This window comes from Octopus sinensis, linkage group LG4 (assembly GCF_006345805.1).
Source record: "Octopus sinensis linkage group LG4, ASM634580v1, whole genome shotgun sequence".
NCBI classification, from domain to species: Eukaryota; Metazoa; Mollusca; class Cephalopoda; order Octopoda; family Octopodidae; genus Octopus; species Octopus sinensis.
This window is the reverse complement of record NC_043000.1, coordinates 66,490,899-66,512,466: the sequence shown is the minus strand read 5'-3', so window position 1 is coordinate 66,512,466 and position 21,568 is coordinate 66,490,899. Positions and strand designations below refer to the sequence as shown.

The 21,568-nt window shown below is 35.9% G+C and overlaps 1 protein-coding gene across 1 annotated transcript in view; it reads left to right on the top strand.

Moving 5' to 3' along the window:
• The first annotated feature begins 3,491 nt into the window (after nt 1-3,491).
• The window catches only part of LOC115210731 (5'-nucleotidase domain-containing protein 3), a 57,443-nt gene continuing 39,366 nt past the window's right edge, over nt 3,492-21,568 (top strand). Inside the window, exons 1-2 of the mRNA XM_029779440.2 lie at nt 3,492-4,836; nt 21,384-21,559. Of these exons, the coding sequence (XP_029635300.1) occupies nt 4,647-4,836; nt 21,384-21,559 (366 nt within the window). The 5' untranslated portion in view covers nt 3,492-4,646. The remainder of the gene's footprint in view (nt 4,837-21,383; nt 21,560-21,568) is intronic.

Genomic DNA, 21,568 nt, shown 5'->3' with positions numbered 1-21,568 from the left:
TACTCGTCTCTTTTCACTAATAAGGAGCACTCCGCCACATGGAAAACTGAACACAAATACATAAGGAACAAAGCAAATTGCTTGCATACAATCAAAAGAATCCTGTTTTATCAAGGTAATGAAAATGGTTTGAGCACTCTGAAAATATTTCCAGAGTGCTCAACTTGGACAGATAGTAAATTAGAAAACTTAAAATATCTAAAAATAATTCATGAGGTGATTGAACATACACACACATAAACCTTGCTTGGGACATCTGAATTTGTCTAACCAAGGCATTTATTCACTGAGAGTGCTCTATAACTAATTATGACCAACATAGCGGAATAAATAAAAAATATGGGAAGAATAAATTTCAAGTATATCAATATAACAAAAATATGCTTAAGCTTCTATATCAATGATATGTGTTTGGGTTTGTGTATGTGTGCATGAAAAAGGGAAACTGACTATCAAAATAACCTTAAGTACATGACTCATTCTCAATTTAAAGAAATTTTCTCCTAAATTTTATTAAATAATATTAAATACAAGGTGACAGTGCTAAGCAGTAATGTACGTAATACAAACTTGCTACCAGTTCAAATATACTTGAGGTATTTTGCCATAGAGGAAATTTGGTAGCATGTTTGTATTTATACACATCACTGCTTTGTTCTGTCACCCCATGTTTTATTAATGGCAAGCCTGTCATTTGAATGATGACAGGAATATCATAAGAGGAATCTGTCTTTCCAGTCTCTGTTGCTGAAGAGGAGATAACCATTCCAAAATGCATGCATCCAATGGTCTGGTTAGGAGTCACAGTGGAGTGACTTGGTGTGTTTACACCTATCTGTCTACAGAGAGAAATTTTCTCCATGATAAAATCCAGTGAATGGCTTTCTTACAGGTTCAAATATGCCTCAAACATATTTGAACTGGTAACTAGCTTGTATTTATACACACCACTACTTTGCACTGGCACCCCATACATACATACACACACACGCACACACATACATATATACATACATAAACATGTAGAGCAGTAAATGTAAGAAAGCAAGTTAGGCAAGTTGATATACAAAAAATATTAAATACAAATAAAAAAAAATGTATATATGTTTACACATAAAAAGGTCCAACACTTGCCCAAAGTGACACACAATGGGATTGAACTCTGAACTACATGGTTGAGAAACAAACTTCTTACCACACAGCCACGAGTGGAACTTAGCTTCTTATCTGTCATCACAAGTATGAGCACATTATCTATGTGGTAGTTACTTTTGTAGTGACACACTGACACAAACATCCATATTACTGACTAGTCATATTTTGCAAATGATCTATAATATATCTGGGAAATTTGGTGTTAGGTGTTTATTAAATAAATAACTTTATAATCTTTTCTCCATATTTAATTCTTTCTATAGTTAAAAGATGAATACAAGTAATTAGTAACAAATTAATCTGCTATAAAAAAAATCAATTCTCACAAAATTTAGCTGGAGTCAACTAGAAATATCTAATCAAACCCAAATTAAATGATTACTGTAATGTTCAGGCTTTGTTAATAAGGTAATCTAATTAGTGTTGAGAAGAAGGGGTAGTGAAAGTATAATAGCTACAGTAAGAAGTTCTGGAACCTATGTTGGTAACAAAAGATCAGTCGCTTTCTCTGAGAGAAGAAAGTGAAGTCTTAGCAAAGATAATACTGTGTAGCATGATTTATGTCATTGGGTACCAACTATTATTTCCTAGAAACTATGAAAAATGCCCAATATTTCCTTCAAACTTTGCTTTTGTTACATTTATTCAAACCCCAAAGTATCTCTCTGAACACATGGCTCTGATACTTCTGCACAAGTATCAGATACTTCTTGCTCATGATCACAGATGCACATATTGTCAGCCACTAAGGGGCATGCTCATGTGATAAAGGTCAAGCAACTCTTCCCTTGAAATTGCTGACTTTGGACCAAAATTTGAAACCAATATTAACCTCTGCCGAAACTAAATTAAGAAATAGCATGGAGTAGGATCAACTTTTGTGAGTTTTAAAACTGAAAATTGAACTTAAAGATCAAAACATTTGCTGTTAAGATTTTGCCTTGAACAAGGCCAAGCTGAAGTATAATGACTCAAGTATTCACAAAATGAGAAAAAAGAGATTACTGAATAGAGAAATGAAATTTTTGATGCATTGAAATTTTAATAAGTAAGAATCTTATTTAAAATTATTAAATTATCAAAACTAACTAAATTAGAATTGACCCACAGGTAGTGAAATAAATGGCAGAGATGGCATTCTCCAACTTTTTCAGCTCATGGGAAGAGGGCTTTTCCAACTCAGCCTTTTTGGATCTTAGCAGAGTGTTTCTCGTAGGAATAGGGACCAGAGAGAAGATTGAAAAGGGCAACAAAAATTATCATGCTTAATAAAACTGAGATGATTTCCAAATTTTTTAATTTGTCCAACACCATGAGATAGAAAGAAGCACTTTGTGTAACATAATTTTTATCCTTGGGTAGCAACTGATATTTCCTATTTGCTTAATCCTAGAAACTTTGAAAAATGGCTAATATTTCCTTCAAACTTTGTTTTTGTTACATTTATTCAAACCCCAAAGAATCTCTCTCAACATATGGCTATGATGCTCTCCACTACTCCTGACCACAGAAGCACATATTGTCAGCCACTGAGAGATATGCTCAAGGGGTTACGGTCAAACAACTAACAAGCAAATCTGTGGTATTGAGCAGAATATTTGCTATAATGATATTTCTGCTTCAGCAACCAGGTACTGAATCTGTCTGAAATGTAATGGAAAATAGGTCAATTTCAAAACATTGATGTCCAGGTCACAAAACTAAAGTTCGAAGGGAACAGTAATCATTTCCTTTGATTTCTAGATAGAAGCAAATGAAAATAACTCTTAGTGGCCAAAAACTTTAAAAAATAAAACAGTGTTATTGATGCAAAATCTAGAGTCATCTCAATGATAAAGAGGGAGGTGACAAAATAATGTTCTAGTATATCTGAAGGTGATCTAGTATTTATCAGTCGAAGAAATACTTCTGTAAGTTTTTACTTTCAAAAACTCATTTTCATCACTGCCCACTGACATCAATAACATGATGATTGCTTCATCTTGTCAGATGATGGCCATCTCATTAAATAACAGCAAGACATCTGTATGTCATTGGATTTAAGTGACAAACGCTTGTATAACGCTTTCGCCACTCTCTCGGTCACCAGTGATAAGCATTGCAAGATGACTGGTACTATTTTGATTGCAAGTATTATTTCAGAGTATCTTTCTTCTAGAAGAGCTGCCTTCCCAATGTCTTTGCAAAAATAACGAGAGCCTCCTCCACCCCAGGAAAATCCATTTAAAACGCATTTAACCCATAGCTGGGACCCTGACAGGTAAAACTGTTCTGAGTCAGAACGATCCTAGAAATTATGGTGATTAAGAGCTGACTCTACGTTCCCCACGACAACGTAATACACATACATATATCAGGATGTGTGATTAAGAAGCTCGCTTTGTAACCATGTGATTTCGGGATCGGTTCCACAGCGCGGCACCTTAGATAAGTGTCTTCTACTATAGCCCCGGGCCTACCAATGCTGTGTAAGAGAATCTGGTAGGTGGAAATTGTATGAAAATCCGTTGTATGTACATATGAGTGTATCTTTGTGTGTATTAACGTCTCCCACCGCTAGACAACCGGTGTTTTTGTTTACATCCCCGTAATCTAGTAGTTCGGCAAAAGAAAGCAATAGAAGTAGTACCAGACTATACAAAAAGTATTTTAAAAAGTACTGAGGTGATTTGCTCAACTAAACACTTTCAGGCTGTGCTCCCGCATGGCCATAGTCCAATGGCTGAACCAAGTATAAGTTTACTAACAAAACTTTCATTTTCAGCTACTTACTAATATAAACAGTTGCAATTCGAGGATTTCTTGTTACATCTTTATGAAATTGATCTGGCAAACCTACACTCAACAGTAACCGCCTTTAAGGGGAAAAAATAGGTTCCATTGAGTAGTCTTCGATGATGAAAAATGGGATGGCCAGAGTTGGGATGCTTTTACTCATAAGGACAACTGGATCCGAGCTGACATTGGAATTTAACAACAAACTAAAACAAGATACATTCAACTTCATACATTACAAAACTACATGAACATGAGTAAAAAAACAATCATTATAAATAAAACAAAATAATACAAAGTCGAAAAAGCCCTCGTAATGACGACAAAAAAAAATCAGTATAAAAATAAGGCTTCAAGTTTACTTCAGGATAACAAAGAAATTATTACAGTGACATTACGATGAAAAAATCCTCCGATGCTTTCATTTATTATTTCCTTTGAACAGTACTTCGATCACAGGAACTCCAGACTGGATATATTGACGGCAGAGTTGGATATGAGAAGGGTTTGACTTCTATTTCTACTGGATCGAGTGACTAAGTAAAAGCTCTCAGGTTTCTGAAATGATTTTTTGTTTTTGGCCTGTTAGCTTACACGTGTTTAGTTAATAACATGTAAACGTTCGAATCGACATTGAGGTTATCCAACAAGTCAGCACATCGTAGTGTTGTTGCTCTAACTTGACGTTTATTCGTTCCACGATCCTCTGAGGCATCATGTTTAGCTGGATGTGCGTTAGATTGTGTCGATTGTCTCGTCGCACGGCTCATTCTGGACATTTATCAGGCCGACTGAAAATCACATATATAAACACTAGGAAGCTACATGTTTCGAATAAGTGTCTTCAGAAGAAAGACCGCCTCTACCTGAAAGCAATCTATGAACAACGGAAGGCTCAGTTAAAAGGTATGTTTACAAATATTTTTCACAATCCTTCAGACTATATTAATGCGAAGATAACCGTTTTATTTCGTTTTTCAGAGACTGAAATGACGTAAGGAATAACAAAGAAAATATAACCTTCCCTTCTACAAACCCCTGATAGTAAACAATCTGATTTGCTTAAACTGCTGTTTTTTTTATGAAAGTCATTACTGTATAGTTTGTGGCACAGTCGCTTAATTGTTTTTAAATTCAGTTACCGATTAGTATTGATATTATTGTCAAGTGTGATGTTTAATGTAGCACCCTACTTAGAAATAAATATGAAGATAAGTATGATACAAACTCTTCGTTAGATTCCCTGCTGTCATATTGAAAGGTCACTTTTAATACCAAGGACATTTATAAACCCTTTTTACTATGTCTTCGATCATCCTTTTGTAGGAATTTTATCCTTTAAAATATTTTCATTGATTTCCGAATTCATTTCGGTTTATAATATTTATATTCTACTCGATTTGTTGGAGCATTGTATTTTAACATTCATCAAGTGATGTGGCGTCACTGAGCAACACTTTAAAATATACTTGCCTATGTTCAATTAAGAATAATAGTTACTGTTTATGTTCTATTTTACTGAAACATTCGACTAATTAGTATGAAGAAATTTATTGCTCTTCATAGAGGCTTGAAAATTGGTACTGTAAAGGAAAAGAAATATGTGTTTGGATGTCAAGTGAATGAAATACTTTCACTTGGAATTGAAACTGTGAGCGCAGATTCTGCGTACCAACTTGTGCCTGCTTAGTACACATTATAATAAAATAACGAAAACTAGCATTTCTATCAAAAAGGCTTTTTCATTTTAATACAACTGGGATTCACTTTTCTCAAATATATTTCACTCTGTTAACTTTCCAGGTTTTCATTTTCGATGAATTACGATCCCCCCCTCCCATCAATCTATTAACTTGTAATGTTTATGGTGTTTGGATTAGCCATTTATTCTTTCCAGTTGATATGCTTAATCCTAGGTCAGTGTGGGTCGAGCAAAATATAGTAACAATCCACAGACCTGTGATCTTTTGTTGATTGCATGTGTGGTGGTTTAGAGAGCACCAGGTTAACTCTTATTGTGCAAACTTGTAATCAAAAGGCATTCCAACTGTAATAATCTCATCTGTTATCTAGGACTGTTTTGGTTGATGTATTTTGCCTGCCTTCCATGTTTTCAGACAGCCGGGGTGTGAAAGCATAGACTCCGTTGTTAAAGGTATAATGTAGTGAGGTGTCGTATGATGTTGTGGCTCTTCAAATAACGTTTAAGCCGTGTCTGTCCCAGGATGACATTGTACCTAGTAATTCTTTCTTTTCTCATGTCTGTATGGTGTGATTTAAGGGAGACTGGACTGTTGTTTCTAACAGATCGTGCAACCGTATAATGATTTCTCATTAGCTTGATGCATTAATTTTAATGCTCAAATTTTCTTTTTGATTCATATTCTAGTGGACATTGTGACTTTTCCCAAGAGCATTAGACGCGTAAGGACGTGAAATGTCTTCAACCAGGATTGAACGTGATCACCGTCTCAACTAGTTGGGAGCTTACCTCTTGTTCTGTCGTGCTTATCACACACATTCCCCTCACCCCGTACACACACATATTAATGTAACTTTTTATAACTTTTTCACTGAAGAAAGTTGATTATAATTGTAACTGTAGAGCAAAAGACCTGTATTTACTGTCTACAAATAAAAGGTACTAACTTGCAACTTGAAGATATCTCATGTTCCTACAAATTTTCTGATCTTATATAGCAGAACGTACCTTTTCCCCAAATGCTACGAAGACAGGGTGGAATTACCTGTGAATTACCTCTGCGCTATCTATTATTTAGAACCGCCAACGTTTAAGACAGGTCATAATTTGGTCAATATAAAGTTTGAGACCCGTTGACGAAAAAAACAAAAAAATAGCAGCATTCTAGGTGTTAAAAACTGTGTAGAAAACGAATATGCAAAAAAAAAAAAAAAATGCGCAAACGAACGTGGGGTGATGGGGAGAGGACTTTCGGAAAATTCACAAGATCCAATTTTTTCCTCATAACTTTCAGGAAAATGGATATATATTGCTGAAATTTTAAAGAAATCCTCTTCAAATGGCACAAAATACGATTATAAAGACATTTCTGGGGAAATTTTTTCCGAGGGGTTGGGGGGAGGATTGTCCGAAAATTTATACGATCCGTTTTTCTCCTCTCATAACTTTCAGGATGTAGTTTAGCACCCGGTCACCAAAATGTTTTGTTTTTTTCACCGGATTCCTATGTTTTCAATGATGGAGATTCCTAATATGCAAAAAAAACATGTTTTCAAAATTTTTAATTCTACCCCCAAATTTTTCATTTTTAACCTTTTTCGAAATTTTTTTCAGTCTACGTGGAAAAATACAGAGTAAGAAAATGGGGGTGGGGGTGGGAGGCATTTTAATTTCAAAATTTTTAAGGAAAACTCCAAAATTGATCGCTCCCCCCACCTCGCCACCTCATCCCACTGTCAAAAAGTGAAAATGAACGGCTGTTTTGTCCGTTTCTGCATTTATGGTGTAACAGCAAAAGGATCACGGCATGTAAAGCCCTCACCACAAAACTCGATATGCTAAAAATAACAGCTGTCTGGAGAAATTTTATGTTTGTGTGTGCGTGCGTGCAACAATTTCTGCAGTTTATCTGAATGAACAGACTTGTCATATACGTATTAATTTTATTTTATTTATTTATTTATTTTTTGCTTTAAAGGTAAACGATTCTGATAGAATCAATTACCTTGGTGTCAATTCATTGGAATAATCCCAACAAAATACTTTAAGTTTAGTCACTGGTTCAGCACCTATTTGTGTTCTTTATTCCAAAATAATAAAAATCTTAACATACTTCCAAAATGGGACTTCATCGAAGTGTATCCACGTGTGTAAGTGTGTGTGTGGGGGGGGGGGGGTTAGCAGAAAATCATTTACGGAAATGAACTTGCACAATGTTATACATCTGAATTTCTTTTTAATTGTGATAATGCAACAAGGGGTTTAGTCCTTATCGCCAAAATTTATTTCCCTTACATTTTCTCTCTTTTTCAATATTCAATTAAAAGAGAGAATGTGTTGCTATCAACTGTTAGAACTTTAGTAACTTGATCGATCTGTCATTGAACCAGGATTTTAATTTCGTTTGATACATACTTTGCTATCACTTATATGGAGAATTGCAAACACATGGCATAAAGATAACTTATGTTAATAGAAATTTTATGCGTACATTTCCATAAATGTTTTTCTTGCGCACCCCCCTGCCCCCATGCACGCAGATACACATGGACAACAGGGCACAACTTTAGTGGGCCCCAGGTTGCCAGTCAACTTGCACCTCGGAAATTCCCTCCCACCCACCTCAGAGTTATTTTCTTTTCCTCGTTTTGTTTTCAGGCGTATCAACTAATCTCGCCTCCTACAGAGAACTTTTTTCCCCTTTGCTGCTTATTAGGTGATCAGAATAGTGGCTGTTTTGTATGTTTAATAACGGCTATTTCTAGTATACTAAACAGCCACGTTAAGGACGGGCTGCCTTTCAGTTTATTTCAAACAGAGTATAATGTGTGTGCGTATATATGTGTGTGTATGTATATATGTGCGTGCATATATGATGTGTATGTATGCGCATATATATATACATATAATACATATACATATATATATATATATATATATATGCCACCGTGTTGGTGTCATGTAAAAATATCCATTCCATGCAGTAAATTGGTGGTGTTAGGAAGGGTATTCAGCCATTGAAACTATGCTACTGTGCGATACCATGTAAAAGCCATCAGTCCATGCTGTAAAGTGGTGATGGAAGGAAGAGCATCCAGCCACAAAAACCATGCCAAGGCCCCTGTCAAACCGTCCAACCCATGCTAGCATGGAAAATGGACGTTAAATGATGATGATGATATGCATGTTGGACCAGGTGATGAAGGTCTCAGAGAGGGTCATAACCCATCTCATTAGGGAGAGAATTTGCTTAGATGAAATGCAGTTCGGTTTTGTACCAGGTAGAAGCACCACTGATGCTATATTCCTGGTCTGACAACTGCAGGAGAAGTACCTAGCTAAAGATAAACCCTCTACATAGCTTTTGTGGACTTGGAGAAAGCCTTTGACAGGGTTCCCCGTTCCCTTATCTGGTGGTCGATGTGGAAACTGGAGATTGACGAATGGCTAATAAGGGCTGTACAGGCTCTATACAGAGAGGCTGTCAGCAAGGTTAGGATTGGCAACGAATATAGTGAAGAATTCCAGGTAGAAGTAGGTGTGCACCAGGGCTCAGCCCTCAGTCCCCTTTTATTCATCATAGTCCTCCAGGCAATAACAGAGGAATTCAAAACGGGATGCCCCTGGGAGCTCCTCTATGCTGATGACCTAGCTCTCATAGCAGAATCACTACCGGAACTAGAAAAGAAATTTCGGGTGTGGAAGCAAGGGTTAGAATCAAAGGGCCTTAGAGTAAATGTAGCAAAAACCAAAGTAATAGTAAGCAGCAAGGCGTACTCAGCACACACCCCCTCGGGTAGGTGGCCCTGCTCAATCTGTAGGAAAGGTACTGGTAGAAACTCCATAAGATGCACCCAATGTAAGCTATGGACGCATAAGAGGTGCAGCAACATTAAAGGGAAATTAACAGATAAGATAGCTTTCATGTGCGGCAGATGCACAGGGGCAATAGACACAACAGACACTCAGAAAACAGATTCCATCACACTCCAGGGAGAGAAACTAGAAGTAGTTGATAGTTTCCGCTACCTGGGTGACCAAGTTAGTAGCGGAGGTGGATGCACAGAGAGTATCACCACTAGAATACGAATAGCCTGGGCAAAGTTCAGAAAGCTCCTACCCCTACTGGCGACAAAGGGTCTCTCCCTCAGAGCGAAAGGTAGATTGTATGATGCATGTGTGCGAACTGCCATGCTTCTCGGTAATGCAACATGGGCTGTGACTGCAGAGGACATGCGTAGACTTGAAAGAAATGAAGCTAGCATGATCCGCTGGATGTGTAGTGTCAGTGTGCACGCACGACAGAGTGTAAGCATCCTGAGAGAAATGCTGGATATAAGAAGCATCAGATGTGGTGTGCAAGAGCAACGCTTGCGATGGTATGGTCATGTGCTGCGGATGGATGAAGAGAGATGTGTGAAGAAGTGCCACTCCCAAACAGTTGAAGGTATCAGGGGGAGAGGTAGACCCAGGAAGACATGGGATGAGGTAGTGAAGCATGACCTCAGAGCATTGGGCCTCACTGAGGCAATGGCGAAGGACCGAGATCTCTGGAGATATGCTGTGACTGAAAAGACCCGGGCTACTTCCTGCATCAGTTCCACATAGCCCCTGCCCATTCAAAGTACCCCGGATCCCAGATCGTCCTGCTGTGCCTGAGGAGACCTGTTGAGTCAAGTACATGAACATGAACGTCGAAATAAATATCAATGGAAATAGGAGTTATGATGCCTGTGCCGGTGGCACATAAAAAGTACTATCCGAACGTGGCCGATGCCAGCGCTGCCCCGACTGGCCTCTGTGCCGGTAAGACCATCCGAACGTTGCCAGCACCGCCTTGGCTGGCTCCTGTGCCGCTGGCATGTTAAAAGCTCGAACCGATCGTGACCGATGCCGGACCCCCCCCCCCGGCCCCTGTGCAGGTGGCACATAAAAAGCACCCACTCCACTCGCGGAGTGGTTGGCGTTAGGAAGGGCATCCAGCCGTAGAAACTCTGCCAGATCAGACTGGAGCCTGGAGCGGCCCCTGGCTTCCCAGACCCCGGTCGAACCGTCCAACCCGTGCTAGCGCGGAAAACGGACGTTAAACGATGATGATGATGATGATGATGATGATGATATATTATGTACATATTTATATGTGTATGTATATATGTATATATATGTATGTGGAACTTTCTGAATTATTGATAATTTGTTAATAAAATTTTCTACATATATATATATGTCTCTGATGGTGTAGATTATGATTATATCGGAATTTATTGTGTAAAGCATTTTTCCCTCTCTTTTAAATAAACTCCAAGGTAGCTGGTCCTTAATGTGGTTGTATAGTATGTTAGAAACAGCAGTTATTAGGCATAAAAAGTAGCCACTATTCTGATCTCCTAATATGCTGCAAAGGGGAAAAAGGTCCTTTGCAGTATACTAGGTGCTGAAATTAGCTGACAGCACACGTAAAAAAAAAAAAAACAAGGAAGAAATATAACTCTGAAGTGAGAGGAGGATTCCAAGGGCTCACTCCACTCTGTTTTTGATGAAAAAAGGTCTTTGCGGTATATTAGGAGATGAAATTAGTTGATAGCACAAGAAAAAAGGAAAACAAGGGAAAAACATTTCTCACCGAAATCAAGGTGGGTGTTGTTAAACTATAAATTTAAACATCTAAACTACGCCTTTTAAAAATATTCTGGTAAAAATTGGAAAGAAATTTTACAAAATCCCAAAGAAACTTTATTTGTTGCATTTTATGCTAAAAGGGATATGCATAAAATGCAAATAAATAATAATTGTTAGATTAGAATTTTTTGGAAGCTGGTTATATACTTACCGATTTTTTTTTTTTTTTTTTTCTATAAGCTGTTGTAAGACACAGTCCTGTCTGTGTGGCAGGAACTTTGTTCCTTAGCTATATGTTTCTGGATTTAGCAGCGGTGTGTGGCACCAAATGTCTACTACTACAGCCCCTTGTGTGTGTGTGTGTGTGTATGGATGTGTGTTTGTGCTTGTCCAGAACCTGAATGGGTGCCATTGCAAAGAGATTTCCTCTTTTGAACAAGAGACAAGAAATTTTATCTCACCTTCCCCATCTTTCTCTCTCCCACTATACACTCACACACATACACAAGTACACGTGTGTGTATTTATACAATTCCCCACAAAATAAAAATATATATACATACAATCATACACATAAATACAAGGACCTCAACCAAGCCACTATCAAAATCATTTGAGCTTTTAACCTTTAACCATTGTAGCCAAGGGTGTATATCGGGGCAACTATGAATAGCATAAAACAAAGATGGAATTATCACAGATATACTTTTAGGAATAAAAATAGAATGTACTCTACAGGGCTAAGTGCATACATTTGGGAACTTAAAAATAAGAACTTAGATTTTAGATTAAACTGGAAAATACTAACTTCAGCACCTGTGTATAATGGAAAAAATAAAAAATGCTCTCTATGTATTAATGAAATTTTCTTCATTATTAAAGCGGGTCGGCAAATCATTAACAACATTAATGAAAAAAACTTCTTTTGTATTCATAGGCTACCGTTCACCTTTTCTAGATTCAAATAGAACTTAGCACTTCCACTATTATCAATTTTTTAACTCCCTTCTTTAACTAAATATACCTGTGGTCTTCTATAATTTCTAAAGTATACAATTTATATATTTTATAATTTTATAATTTTTATAGCTACATTTGTATAATAATTAATGGATGTGTCTAGTATTATTGGTTTCTTGTTTTTTGTATGTGGGTTTTTGTTTGTTTTTTTAAGAGATTGCAATATGACATAAAATAACATATTCATTTGGTACTTGCCTTGTAATGTGTGATTTTTGAAGTTTTCCAATATTGCATAGTATATTGCATAGTATATATATATATCTGGGTAGATACCTAGCTCTGGATAATGTAATGATATTGTATAATATGTAATATATGAGAGCTTTTTGTGAGTTTGGTGGGTTTAGGTTGAGATTATAGGTTTTTGTATGTGTTATTTGGAAGGTTTTTATTGTATATTTGGTCTTTTTGTACTCACTTAATTTGTATCTTATGCTATTCACTGATAAACCTTTTTCATTTTTTCATTTTCATTTACATGCATTTTGCTTTATAATTATTACCAGCCTCATATATTTAGTTTATATCTATAGTCCTCTGGATCTGTACTTTAAACTATCCTCCATACATATTTACTTTCAACAATATAACATATATATTCACTCTATTTATTATTTTTATTTATTTTCCATTTATTGTAATATTATCAATTTTTGCATCTAGTCTTCTATTTATTTATTTATTTGCCTATTTAAGTGTAGATGTTTACATACATATCAAGTCATCTAATTTGCTACCTATTTATTTTTTACTTATTTACTTATACTGGGGTAGTTTTATACATACATATCTATCATTTATTTTTATTTAATTTTAATAATATATGAATACATATATACTGGTTTGTACTTATAATTATGTGTATAACCGTATTTATTCCTTCGTATTTATTCCTTCTTATTTATTTTATCTCTTTTCATCTTAAGTCTTTATAATATAAAATTTATTTAAAATTTCTGTGATGTTCTCATAAGCGTTTACATTAATACTTCCCCTTCTATTCTTTAATGCCTAAACTGGTATATTATGGCACTATATTTATTAAGTTAATAAGTGACTTATTTATAAGATTTAAATTAATATATATTTTATATTTTATATTTTATAATTTAGCGTACTTAAAACCATAACAAACTTACGATAAATCTAACAACCGTATGTTTACTCTGCAACAAACCGGTGTTATAAATTTTAAGTTACCCATGAAATAAGTATCTGACTTAGTAACATACTGATATTTAAAAATATATTTATATCTAAATTAAATATTTTATGGAATGCATGGATGGTTCTTCTTTTGTTATTGAGGCACAGTTATAATTTTGAAGGACTAAATTGTAGCATAGTTGCTTCCCTTTTTGTTTATCTATGTGCTAGTTGTTGCTTGTGATTATGTATGTGTATAAGTGTATGTATATACATATAACTATGTGTGTATGTGCGATTGATCTGTAGATGCGTGTGTGAATATTGGCGTTCCCTGACTAACCAACCGTATATTTTTTTCTTTTGTGATTTAAATTTCAAACCAATAGCCAATCGAATTAATCTATATTTTCTTTACCTAGTGGTCAGCATTTCTTAACTCATAGTTATTTCGATCTTGTAAGGATGGACTTGGTGCTAACTTAACTGTATCTATTTTTTATTATATTTTTTTATTATTATTATTATTATTATTATTAATAGTAATTTTTATTAACTTTTATTAACTTTTATAGCTTTAGAATCTTATGAACTGTACCACGGATTTAATTATTATTTTTCATCTCCATATATGTTAGCCTTTTTTTTTTTATATATAAAAAAAACTATTAGCCAAATATGTATAATATCGGTACTTATTGATATTAATATATACACTATTATATATTTTGTTTTATTTTGTTCTGTTTACCTTCCTTTTTTGTACAAATGTGTATTATATTATATAAGTGTAGCATTATGATGTATAAGTTTTTATATTTTACATTTTTATATTTTTATATTTATATGTATATGATTGTATAATATTTTTCACTATTATAACAAATTTAATTTAATTCTCTGAAGAGGCCGTGGGGCATCCTTGTTAATGCCTCATTTATACCTGCCTTTATGGCTTATAGGTTAAATGAGGTATGACTGTCCTCACTGCCGAAACAGCTGTCAGTTTTGATTTATTTGCATATTATATTTGAAAATTTTTTACTTATATATCTTATCTTTTTAATTACTGTATATCTCATTTCATTTTATGTATTGCCTTTACTCATATGTAATGGTGTATTAAAGTATGGATTGAGTATCATCGGATAGTTGATGTTTTACTGATTTAAGTATATTCTCCATTCTCTAATTTTGTAGTATTAATTTACGGTAATATTATTACCTTTACCCATATAATGCAATAGATGAACTGATTGTTTGACAATTTTTAACATCTATGTATAATTTTGTGTGGGTACCTATCTAGCAGTATATTGGATATATATATCCCATGGTGGGTTGAATTTTCAACCCCTATCTCATTTTATATACATATATATATAGTATATATATATGTATATATATATATATATATATATATATATATGTATATATATATATATATACATACATACATATATATATATATATATATATACATACATACATATCATCATCATCATCGTTTAGCGTCCGTTTTCCATGCTAGCATGGGTTGGACGTATATATATATATAGGCACAGGAGTGGCTGTGTGGGAAGAAGCTTGCTTCCCAACCACTTGGTTCTGGGTTCAGTCCCACTGCATGGCACCTTAGACAATTGCCTTCTACTATAGCAAGGCTCAGGATGCCTTAAACAAAGGTGTGTCTGATATGCAGTCCACTTTGCAATGGATTAATGCTCTAAATATGAAAGCAATGGAAAAGTAAGATTGCAGAAAAATGCATGTGTGTATGTTTTTGTACACGCCCACACACACATTCATTTATCTGGTATTTCCCTTTGGCACTTCCTTATTTTGAATTAAATGTATTTAAATACAATAAAAGAAATGGACACTCTGTAAGTAAGGAAGGCTGGACTTGCTTGATCATTATATCTCATTATTATCATTAATATTTTCTCACACCGGCAACCTGAGTTCTTGCTATTTCCCAGTGCCCCATTCTATCTCATTGTCAGAATTACTATTCTTTCACTCCAGCAGCGGCAATGTTAAAACCATTCGTTCAATTATGTTATCCTAAATCCCCAAATTCCGTCTCCTCATGTTCTGTCTTCAACCAGCTTAATTCTGCTCTCTCTCTCTCTCTCTCTCTCTCTCTCTCTCTCTCTCTCTCTTCTCCCTCTCAGTTTCATTAACAACTTGCTTCTCCCAACACTTTACCTCCACTCTTCCCACCCCACCCCACCCCACCCTATATAAACTAGCTCATTCATATTCCCCTACCTCACATTTTAATACCTCACCACATGGAGTAGAAACCAGAAGATGTTCAGATAAGCAACCTTGTTTTCCAACCAAGCACACATCTAAAACCTCTTTTTCAGTGCAGATTATAATTACTTTATTATTTCATTTCACTATCTACCTATGTAAACAGTTTTGTCTTCCATGCCATATGTTTAGAGAAAAAAACTTAAGATCCCTTCGCTCAATCCAACTCTCCCTCTTTCTCCCTCTCTTTCACACTCATTTATTTATTGCCATTTATTCATTCATTTATCTAATTTTGTCATAGTTTGGCTGACCGAAAACTGTTGGTTATAGCTCTAGTTAAGAATTCAAATGCCCACTTCTATCTCATTATTATCATTAATATTTTCTAACACCGGCAGCCTATGTTGATGACCTTTCTCTAATAGCTGAGTCACTATCAGAACTAGAGGTGAAGTTTCAGGTATGGAAGCAAGGTCTAGAAACAAAGGGCCTTAGAGTCAGTCTAGCAAAAACCAAAGTGAACTAAGATAGCACCCCTTACTTTTTGAGTACCTTCCGGAGTATTTGAGTGGTTCCAAGCAGTGCTGTTTTATGCAATTGCTCCATTCTTATTAGAGCCCCTATTTGTTCCATGTACTTCTCAAGATTTTTACTCACTATTCCCCAGGCTCCGACAATTACTAGTACTACCACCTTTTTCATTGTCCACAACTGCTTAACCTCTCAAGCTAACCTGTCATATCTATCGACTTTTCTTTCTCCCTTATCGCATACCTTCTTGTCAGCTGGGCTTGCTATATTTAGGATCCAGCATGGCTTGCATTCTTTCTCAACACTATGTCTGGTTTACTATTCTCTATCTCATTGTCGCACTGAATATCATTTTTCTTGTTCAGTGCTCTGTATTTGTGTTTGCTTTTAACCTCCCCCTTCTCTTTTCGGTCTAACACAGAAATGTCTTTCCAGAGCATACCTAACCCTGCCTGTATTCTTCTTTTCCACTATTGATATTTTCATTTGTCACTCCCATAGGTATTGGTAGAAATTCCATAAGATGTACCCAGTGTAAGCTATGAACACATTAGAGGTGCAGCAATATCAAAGGAAGGCTAACTGGGAAGATAGTTTTTGTGTGTAGCAAATTCTCAGGAGCAATAAACTCAGAAAATGTGCAGAAAACAGCTTCCATCACATACCAGGGGGAAAAACTAAAAGTAGTTGATAGCTTCCATTACTTAGGTGACCAAGTCAGTTGCAGGGGTGGATGTTCTGAGAGTGTAGCTGGAAGAATAAGAATAGCCTACTTCTGCTAGTGACAAAGGGCCTCTCGCTCAGAGTAAAAGGTAGACTGTATGATGCATGTGTGCAAACAGCCATGCTACATGGCAGTGAAATATGGGCCATGACTGCTGAGGACATGTGTAAGCTTGCAAGGAAGGAAGCTAGTATGCTCCACTGGATGTGTAATGTCAGTGTGCATATGCGACAGAATGTAAGTGAGAGAAAAGTTGGACATGAGAAGCATCAGATGTGGTGTGCAAGAGAGACGACTGCGCTGGTATGGTCATGTGTTGCATATGGATGAGGACAGCTGTATGAAAAAGTGTCACACCCTAGTTTTCGGTCAGCCAAACTATGACAAATTAGAGGGAACTTGTGGAAAAGGTAGACCCAGGATGGCCTTCGAACGTTGAGCCTCACAGAGGTGATGACAAGTGATCGAGACCTTTGGAGATATGCTGTGCTTGAGAAGACCTGGCAAGCCAAGTGAGACCGTGATTATGGCCTATGCCAGTGCAGCATAACCAGCCCATTTAAGAGTACCCTTCAATCATTGAGCAATAAACTGCACTTGCGAAGACCTGTTGACTCAAGTGAGGTCATTGTCATGACCAATGACAGTACCGCCTGATTGGCACGTAAAAAACACCATTTGAGTGTGATCGATGCCACTGCCATCTGACTGGTTCTGTGCTGCTGGCACATAAAAAGCACCATTCGAGCATGGTCGTTGCCAGTGCCAGCTGACTGGTCCCGTGCCAGTGACACGTGAAAAGTACCATTCGAGCATGGTCGTTGCCAGTACCGCCTGACTGGCTCCTATGCTGGTGACACATAAAAAGCACCATTCAAGTGTGGTCAATGCCAGTACTGCCTGACTGGCCCTCATGCCGGTGGCACATAAAAAGCAACCACTAGACTCTTGGAGTGGTTGGTATTAGGAAGGGCATCCAGCTGTTGGAAGTTTGCCAGATCAGATTGGAGCCTGGTGCAGCCTTCTGGGTTGCCAGCCCCTGCCAGCATGGAAAACGGACATCAAAGCGACAAAAATGAAGATGATGATGATGATATAGACTCAGGCCGACAAAAGCCTTGTGAGTGGATTTGTTAGATAGAAACTGAAAGAAGCCCGTCATATATATATAAGCGAGAAAGAAGCAACAAGAATGGATAGGTTTTTAGTACAATCGTTTCATACAAGGACAGGCTTTATTAAAAGTTGCAAAAATTACAGCATATAAACGTGTCCCGTACTCATCAGCTAAAATACATGTGAGTTCTCTAGACATCCTAGTGGTTGAGGCTATACTCATGAAGTAATGTAGATAATTAAGTAACATAAACAGATTTCCAAAGTTCATTAAAGTTCTTTAAAGATGATGTACAGTCTTATCACAGAATTTTAAAAAAGTTTTAATAGCATCACAGAGAAGGTGACCTAATCCATAGTGCACATATGAATTTCCAGAGATATGAGGAGGGATTACATACTCACAGACGACAAATTTATCCATTGTTAATCACAACGAGGTGGGTCTCAATTCCTGCTTATTAGCATTACAGAGAGGGTGAATTAATCCTTTGTATAGATGCACAATTTCCAATGGTGTAGATGTAAATTTCCAGAGAAATGAAGAGGAATTTCATATTCACAGGCGATAAATTTATCAATGGTTGAACACAATGAGGTAGGTATCAATTCTTGTTATATGATTAGGTATTTGCCACATTAATCACATTACTACTAATTCTTCTGTATAACTAGAACCCTCTTTTTTTCTTTTTCTTTTTCCCTTCTTTCCCTATTTCTTTCTCTTTTCTCTTTTTTCTTTTTCTTCTTCTTATTCTCTTTTTCCTTTTCTCCTCTCTTTTAGTCCCCCCCCCCTTTTTTTCCTCCCTCCTCCTTTATTTTCTCTCTTTTCTTCTCTTCCCTTCCCTTTTCTGTTCTTTGCCTCTCTAGAAAGCCCTTCAGCCTTTAAAAGTTAAATAGCTATTGTAAATAGCAGTAATGTGATTAATGTGGCAAATACCTAATCATATAACAAGAATTGATACCTACCTCATTGTGTTCAACCATTGATAAATTTATCGCCTGTGAATATGAAATTCCTCTTCATTTCTCTGGAAATTTACATCTACACCATTGGAAATTGTGCATCTATACAAAGGATTAATTCACCCTCTCTGTAATGCTAATAAGCAGGAATTGAGACCCACCTCGTTGTGATTAACAATGGATAAATTTGTCGTCTGTGAGTATGTAATCCCTCCTCATATCTCTGGAAATTCATATGTGCACTATGGATTAGGTCGCCTTCTCTGTGATGCTATTAAAACTTTTTTAAAATTCTGTGATAAGACTGTACATCATCTTTAAAGAACTTTAATGAACTTTGGAAATCTGTTTATGTTACTTAATTATCTACATTACTTCATGAGTATAGCCTCAACCACTAGGATGTCTAGAGAACTCACATGTATTTTAGCTGATGAGTACGGGACACGTTTATATGCTGTAATTTTTGCAACTTTTAATAAAGCCTGTCCTTGTATGAAACGATTGTACTAAAAACCTATCCATTCTTGTTGCTTCTTTCTCGCTTATAATCACCCCACATTACTGTATTGTTAAAACAGTATAGTTTTTTTTTGGTGCATCTAAGTTAGGTACCATATTCAAGTAAATTCATTTAAATTAACTTGAATCTTTATTGCTTTTTGAATATATATATATAAATAATGAGGGAGATAAATTAATATTAATTTTAATATCAATTTAAAACCATATATATATTGGTACAGGATATCACCAACGGTTCAAGCATGAAATACATAAACAAGGAGAAAAAATGGAGAACTGGACAAGTAAACATAGCGAAAGGACCATTCATCAGTTATCAGCTGTCTATCTACTCCTCATTTTGATCATTCAGCGACAGTATGAGTCTTCAAAGACAGTTGCTCCCAGAAATTCTAAAATAAAATTTAGTATTTATGGAGGGTCAAATTTGGGAATAAAAACATGGCAGTGGAAACATACAAGGAAACCAAACGAAAACAAACATGGAAGGTCGTTAGACCAGAACGAGAGGAAAATAGTGAATGCTGTGAGAAATATTTTTTTGAAAAGAGAAAAGAGAGAAAAGAAAATGTCTGCTCTTTTGAATGTCTGTACAGGAAAAGAAAGATGGACTATGGTCACATGTGAGCAACAAGAGAGAGAGAGAGAAAGAGAAATAGGGAAGAGAGAGAAACAGATAGAAAACGATGAAGAAGGGAGGGGTAAAAAAGGGAATTAGAGAAGGATGGCGGAAAAAAACAGTAAAACAGTATAGAGAAGAGTGTTTGACTCATAACTAAGCCCTGGGGCACTCAAGAATTGATAGAGTGTGACTCATAGAGAGCTTCATTGGCGAGCACTGTACTGGTGTTGTCCAAATTTTAGTACCAGTCTCTTCTGGACTTTCTAGGCATGATTGACTGTATATCACTCTCCTCATATCAGTGAATATAATCTCAGTTGTTTATCATGTCTAATAATTCATTTGATTCATGGAACCAATACAGTTTTGTGCAAGCCCTTAACCTAAGATGTAAGTTAAATAATTAAGAACAAATATCTTCCACTAAATAATCAGGACAAGAAGTCCTGATTATTTAGTGGAAACAAATAGGATTGGGAGCAATAGTGGCTAAGAGATGGTTTGACACTCTTCAAAACCTTGAAATTCCTGAAACAGGTTCCAATACTGGATCAGTTTAAATTTCCTTAAGTTCCATGCTGTCAGTTTTCTGCATGTGGAATAAGGTACTATATTCGTTATAGTTTCAAGATACTATATAGATTCTGACGCTAGTATAACAATTTCCTTTCTCCCTGTATCCTTGTTTGTACAACATTGTAGGACTTGAAACTTCCCTGCATTGAATTTTATACTATTTTATTCAATTCATATCTAAACAGCACTGAGGTTGGCTTGTTTTCTACAGCTCAATGCCCTTCCTAACACTAACCACTTCACAGTATGTACCAGGTGCCCTTTACATGTAACAGGCATGAGTACCTTTTACTGGAGCCTGGTGCATCCCTCCAGCTTACCAGTTCCAGTCAGACCATGCCAGTATGGAAAACAGATGTTATATAATGATGACTGAAGTTCTTCTGTAGGCTTTTAATATCTTCAGACCATTTTAATGCCTTTGATATCTTAGTATCATTGGTGTAGCTTTTGAAAATGGCTTCTTTCTCTTCAGTAACTATACAGTTCAGTAAAAAATTGAGCTTGAAGGAGCCACTGTTCTTCAATGTTTCTCAAAACGTATGTGTGGAATAAATGTCAAAGAGGACTATTAGTTAGATTAAATTTTATTGTTTTGGTTTTTCTTTTTTTCTATTTAATTTCTGTTATTATTTCAGATTATGATCTTCCTGCTAATGTCAACAGGAAAGCAATTTTTGCCAATAATGAAGTACAGCTTCAGGAAATTGAAGTTTATGGATTTGACTATGACTATACATTGGCATCTTACACACCAGAATTACATGATCTCATCTATGATTTGGGCAGAGATTCATTGGTCTATAATAGTAAGGTAATATAT